Genomic DNA, 6,638 nt, shown 5'->3' on the forward strand with positions numbered 1-6,638 from the left:
TTTTGAATATATCATCACCCTCAATTCTAATATGACGATACCATAAGGTCAATCTTGCTAAGCACACAAACACCCATTAATTGATCCATAAGGTCATTTATCCTCATATCAACATACATGCATATCAAATCATATTAGAATACCTACTTTAAACATTCATATATACCATCCCTAAGCATGTACGAATCAATCACCATTTACTTCATATAGCATGTACATGAACCAACTTTACCACATAGCATCATACAACCTTAAAGAACCTTTCAATCCACATGACAATGCCTCAGAACATCATAACCAAATTAGTTTTTATCCTTGCATTTCCTAATAACTCAAAACATCATGACAGCATACATCTCCCTTCAGCAACTATCAAAGAAAATGATACACAGAGTTATACTCATTCAAATAAGGTCAAACCTGTTTCATAAGAAAGATAAGAGAATAAGCTACAAATCCTATGAAGACATGACACTACAAAAAAAATGTGTGATTTGTTGCAGTTATTTTGGCAATTTCTAGCGGTTAAAAACCGCCACAAATTGTACTACCAGCGTCATTAATAACCGTCAGATCCACAATCGCCAAAAATAGTTTGCGGCGCATATGTTGTAAACGTTGATTTTGGACGCTAGAAAATTCAATCACTTTGTGGTGGTTTTAAACCTCCAGAAAATGCATTTTAATGTTACTTGTTTTACCGTTTCTGATGGTTTAAAACCACTACAAAATTCATCTAATTTTTTCCTAATTTAACATTTCTGTGGTTTTAAACTGCCACAAAATTGCATTTTTTTTTACTTTTCTCACATTTTCTGACAGTTTTAAACCGTTTACTAATGCACTTCATTCTCGATGCATTTTTATTATTTTAAAAAATAGATTGAAAAATTTGCAAAATACGTTCATATTATAAATTGAGAAATAATAATCTATATATTTTAGGTATTTATCAAATTATTGTTTAAAATTATCACTAAATATATTATTCACTATATTATATTTTTATTTAATTCAAGTAACTCTTAAATAACAATTTTACTTATCGAATTCTAAGATCATTTATTTTAGTAAATTCTACCTATAATTATAATAATATTTACGTATTTTATATATTTCTTGTTCAAATATAATTACATAAAAATACATTAAATGGGCTGTCATACAATGGAAAAAGTAGTGAAATGAGAATGTTATGATGCATGTATGACTACACAAGAAATGATAGGATGTAAAATTATTGTATATGAGATGATATTAGCTTGACATTGATTGAGGAAAAGATGACAATATTGGTTAAAGTGGTTAGGACACTAATAAGAGCCACTAGATGCACTAGCGAGGAGGTAGATTTTATGGTTTGTAGTCATGTGAAAAGGGGGAGAGAGACCAAAAGGAATTTGGAGAAGTTGTTAATAGAGATCTCATGGTGAATAATCTTTACAAGTTTTGGTCTTTAACTAAATTGAATGGCATTGTGTGAACCATATAACCAAAACTAGTTGGTTGGTTCAACAGTTGACAATCGGGCTTCTCATCTGTAATAACCAAAACTGGATTGAGAGTTGAACCAGACACGACCAATTAAAACCAGCAAATTTGGTCACAATCCAAACCAGATCTAGTTATTATTATGTGAAAAAATTCAACATTCCTTATTTAAAAAAAAAGTCTCACAAGCCAGACAACTTAAGCAAAAATAATGCTTAAGAAAAAATGAGAATATTTTAACTTACTTTAGAATAAAAGCATCACTTTATGAGGCCCATACATGTGCTTTCCAATTTATAATGGGTGAACAAACATCTTCATGAAAGATAATAAAAAAGCATGACAAATTATTTCAAATTTCTAATTTTTAATAAATCAACCAAAAAAGACCAACATTAGGAACATTGGCCAAACTTCAAACAGGGAGATACTTCAAACTTTACTATTCCAATGCCACAAGCTTGGATTAAGGAACCAACAGCAATTCAAAATAGTTTGCTTGTAAATTTATCAAGCTTTGAATGCAATCTACCTGCTGCATACTGCGCTTTCGAACAATACGAACTTGTAAACAAAAAATGCGAGCATCACTTCCTGTTAAGGAAATCTTATTAATTCCGTCTTTTGTTATGGCGTGATCTGACAAAATAGAAGAACAGTAAGAAATTTAATAAAACCAATTCAAATAGTAAATGAACACATGTCTAACAATTTTAAATAGTTTGACAAGTCATAACTATGTCGATAAATGGGAATAAACTTACAATTGGACCGTCATCCCGACCATTAGCACCAAGCAATTGGGAACCAGGTCTGTTAGTTGCACGAACGGGAACACCTATATAAGCATAATCAAACCAATGAGAACAAATTCCAAAGACAGTCACAAGACAATCATTGCAAACATATTTGGTGTTTTACTTTAAAATGACATGCTCCTAGTTGCATAACATACCATGGAAATTAAAACTAGACAGCCAACAAGAAACCTATTTCCAAATTAGCAAGGAACACATGACTTAAAACATACCATTGACCTGCAGGTCTGCATACAGTGGCACCCACTGCATCCTGAATGGAACCTTGTCGTTCAGAAGCATACACCAAGCCTAAACATAATTTTTTCAATAAATAAGCAAACCAACACATCAAAGAATATGCATTAATCTACATCCACTGAAAATCCAAACAAACCTCAACATCAAATTCTGGTTTTGAAACCAAGCCTTTGTCTGCTCTAGTAAGTTGAAATGTTTTCTCGACACTCTGAACTGGGTTGGTTCTGAAAAATTGAAATGTGAATATGGTTAAGCCATTCAAGCAGAAGCCACATTTGAAATTAGGTTCTAAACATTATTTACACATGGTCATTAGATCGTGTTTTTGGATAGAAAATGAAGTCTACTAGCTTAGCTCCACCGAATAAAGATTACAATCCCTGCAAATAGCATAAAATATCCATATACATAACAAAAATGCAATAAAAAATACTACCATCCAGTAAAGGAACTTTCACGCGTGCTTAAAATGTATCCAGAAAATCCCCAATGCACCCCACCAAAAAAAAAAGGTAGCATTCAGAATTGATACATTACAATTATCACAATAAATAATACCATACAGGTACATATTTATCCTTGTGCGTCCATTCCATCAACAGTCCCTATTTTCATATAACCCAAAATGACAGAAGGTATAAAAAGCAAACACATAACATCAACAGAAGGCCAGGGCCAGTGTGTTTGGCGGTGAAGTTTTCATCATCAAACTTGAGTCCATAGATGGAAACACATCCACTACCATCACCCTACCAAGGAAGAATTTATTAGTAAAGATTTCATATAAAACCAGGATTCAACTCTATTGTTGTCACTAGCAACATTCATACAAGTCATATAAATCTTGTGAATTAAAATGGAAGGCAGAATTGCATTAAGAGTTAATTCATAGATAGATAAATCAATGCATATACATAAACATCACGAAGATTTCATTACTAAATAATAACTTCCCTGTGAGTAAAATAGTTTCCACAAAATATTGGGCAAGAAACACAAATTTCATAACTAAGTTAACCATCATGCTATATGTGTCCAATAAGATCAAGCCATGCATAAGGACCATAAAAGTGGGCTCAGCTTATTTTATTTTCATAAATGTTGACACTCACCACTGCTCTCGCATAGTATATGCCAAAAAAATAAATCAAAGATAAACCAGAACAGTACCTTTACAAAATCACCAGCCTGAATCATAAAATCCTTAATAACTCTATGAAATTGACAACCCTTGTAACCAATAGGCAGTCCTGCTTTCCTGCCAACAAAATCAGATCATATAAAGTATTAGTTGACTTAAACCTACCCAGCAATGAGGCATACAATATAGAACCATTTGGGAAAATAAATCAGAGGGGAGTAAACTCAAAAAATAATTCAACACCACTGCTAATCCAAAAGGTTGTTAAATCAGAAGATCCTACCGAGACTTGAAATTAGACAGGGAAAGAAGAAATGTAAAATGTAATTTAACCCAAATAATCATAAGACCTTTAAAATCACAAGATTAAAGAAGCTACAATTCAAAAATAACACCTTTATATCGTCATCAAGGATATGATTCCTAAGTCTATACCCTATACTAAAGAATACACATAAGCGACAACTAGAAGGAACACATTATTATCACATACTTGCAAGATAAAACAGTCTATTTTCATGAAAAAGCTCAAAAGCAATAATCAATTTGGTCAACACGTATTCACAATCCATGTAAACAACCTTGTTTGACAACTTACAGCTACCACGACAGGTATGCAGACAACTTTGCTTTCTCCTTTAAACATGACCAGTTGAGTTGCAACCAGAAAGATCAACATAAGATCAATGACCAAACAATAAACGCAAACAGATACAAAGCAAATCAGTCGCCTTCAAAATGGCGATAGAACAAAATAAAGTCTAGCAAGCCACTTACGCTTAATGCAACCAAAGAGAGCACCAAACTAAACAAAACCTAAGCAGCCCGAATCCAAATACTCACTTCTAGATTTGAGAAATCCCTCTTGGATTGATACACGAAATCCAATTGGTCCCACTGCAATTGCAACACCAAAATGTTACAAACAAAAAATACACGGCACACGTAAATGAAGTAAAAAAAAAAAAAAACAAATTAATGGAACAAACCTCAGTTCCAACGGGAAACGTTTCCTTCCACGAATCTTCCTACACAACCCAAATTGACAAGCATTGTCTTCCATCTGTGCAACCTCAAGAGCCCCAAGCTGCGCACACGCGGGTAGAACAGATATAACACTGATCTCATCAGGCTCAATACCCACCACTTGCATCTCACGGAAAATCTCCAAAGCATTAACATAACATCCTGCTCTAGCATACCCATTAATCATAGTCGTTCAAGACATAATTGTCCTACAAGGCATTTCATCAAACTCTTCCCTCGCACTCTTCGTTTGTCCTAATCTCGCGTGCCCCGATATAAAACTATTCCAAGAAACCGCATCTAGCTCAGTCATTTCCTCAAACACTTGGTACGCACCACTCACATCGGTACACTTTGTGTACATATCAATCAGAGCGTTATTCGTTATTGCATGCGACTTGGTGTCAAATTTGCACACGTGCGCGTGAACTTGTTGCCCGAGTAGAAGGCAAAGAAGACCCGCGCACGATTTTATCCCAAACGGGAACGTGAACATGTCACTTGTCTGGTAACGTTGATTTTGTTGCATATGTGAGCATTTGATTGAAAATACCAATTGCTAGGGAATGTTTCTGATTATAGGTGTAGGTTCTGATGATTGCATTGTAAGAGAACACGTTGGGGTTTCGTAGTTGTTGGAATAACAAGGTGGCGTAAACAACGTGACCCAAGTTGTCACAGAGATCCAACATTTTCGTAGTCAGAAAGTTGACACAGTGAAGCTCAAACGTGCCGGTGAAGAATTTTGAAAGAAGTCTGAGAGAAAGAGAAGCTTGTGTGCATAAGAATAAGTTTATGATTTTTATTCTCTTAAAAAGTAAGAAAAAAAAATATTTCAATTAAGCTGAAAATATAGGCTAAATATTTATTTTGGTCCCTTATAATTATTTTTTTTTGTTTCAATGTAGTCTCATTTTTATTTTTGGTCTCAATTTGGTCCCAGACTAATTAACCGGTTTCAATTTGGTTCCAAATAAATTAATTGGTTTCAATGTGGGACTTTCATTCAAATTTCTTTAACGGAGTTAACTATTGGTTACGTGAATGCCACCTAGATGCATAGGTGGATGCCACGTGGATGAAATTTTTTTTGAAAACACCTGGAACCAGAACGGCCCGTTCTGGTTGCGCTTTTGGTGTGTTAATTTTGTATCTGAAACGGGCCGTTCCAAATGCAAAATTTACATACCAAGAGTACACCAGAACGGACCGTTCTGGTTTCAGAAAACTCAGAATAGAATACTATTTATTAATTTTATTAAAAAATGTAGTAATTTTGAAAAATATTTTTTTATGGTAAAAATTTTAAAATTACTTATTTTTATAAAAAAAATTGTCTTATAAATAGAGTAATAACTTTTTCTTTTTCTCTTTCTATCTGAAGAAATATATAAGTGTCACTTTATAATTTTTTGTAACTTATTTAAAATTAGAGGAATAAAATGATAAAAATTAATAGGATAAACATAATAAAATTATTAATTTATTTTCTTTTAGTATCCTCTAAATTTTTACATTCATTTAAAATAACAATATTTTATATGTTAATTTGAATTAATTTAACGAAGTATTATATGATTTTTAATTTTTTAAAATTTTTTATAAATTTGATCTATACATGAAAAACTTTTTAATTTAACAATTAAATTCTTAAAAATTTGATATAGAACATTAATTATTAAATAGAATAAACCTATCAAGACTTACTATTGAAAATTTTTTCTTCATTAAAAATAAAAATAATTTTACCACAAAATAAAAAATAATTAAACAATAAAATAAAATATATAAAAAATATTAATATATTTATTATATTAGATATAACCGCATAATTAAATATAATTAATAATGTCATTTCATCATGTACTGTATAGTGTCATTTCATTGACAATATAGTGTCATTTCATCCTTTACTGTATAGT

The 6,638-nt window shown here is 32.1% G+C and overlaps 1 protein-coding gene across 17 annotated transcripts; it reads right to left on the reverse strand.

Moving 5' to 3' along the window:
* Positions 1–1,706: 1,706 nt before the first annotated feature.
* LOC109797651 (E3 SUMO-protein ligase SIZ1) lies at positions 1,707–5,512 on the reverse strand. 17 transcript variants are annotated; one of them, XM_083071029.1, is made up of 9 exons: positions 4,680–5,512; positions 4,468–4,587; positions 4,289–4,326; positions 3,720–3,807; positions 3,113–3,298; positions 2,686–2,773; positions 2,522–2,600; positions 2,254–2,329; positions 1,707–2,054 (listed from the first exon to the last, which is right to left on the reverse strand). In XM_083071029.1, exons 5-9 carry the CDS (start codon positions 3,118–3,120, stop codon positions 1,958–1,960), a joined length of 348 nt encoding a protein of 115 aa, XP_082927155.1. In that variant the 5' UTR covers positions 3,121–3,298; positions 3,720–3,807; positions 4,289–4,326; positions 4,468–4,587; positions 4,680–5,512; the 3' UTR covers positions 1,707–1,957. The 17 variants fall into 17 exon arrangements, 6 of the variants coding, with proteins under 6 accessions (XP_082927155.1, XP_082927154.1, XP_020213362.1 ...); XM_083071028.1 differs by having other exon boundaries at positions 4,272–4,326; XR_014432535.1 differs by lacking the exon at positions 4,289–4,326 and having other exon boundaries at positions 1,707–2,130; positions 2,256–2,329; positions 2,853–3,298.
* Positions 5,513–6,638: the final 1,126 nt, after the last annotated feature.

This window comes from Cajanus cajan, chromosome 3 (assembly GCF_000230855.2).
Source record: "Cajanus cajan strain Asha chromosome 3, NIPB_CcT2T_4, whole genome shotgun sequence".
Classification (NCBI taxonomy): Eukaryota; Viridiplantae; Streptophyta; class Magnoliopsida; order Fabales; family Fabaceae; genus Cajanus; species Cajanus cajan.

Coding starts and splice junctions, on each gene's coding strand:
- LOC109797651 (XM_083071029.1), bottom strand. Junction 2,601..2,685: donor AACCAGAATTTGATGTTGAG/GTTTGTTTGGAT, acceptor AATTATGTTTAG/GCTTGGTGTATGCTTCTGAA. Junction 2,055..2,253: donor CGGGATGACGGTCCAATTGT/AAGTTTATTCCC, acceptor TTGTTTACAAGT/TCGTATTGTTCGAAAGCGCA.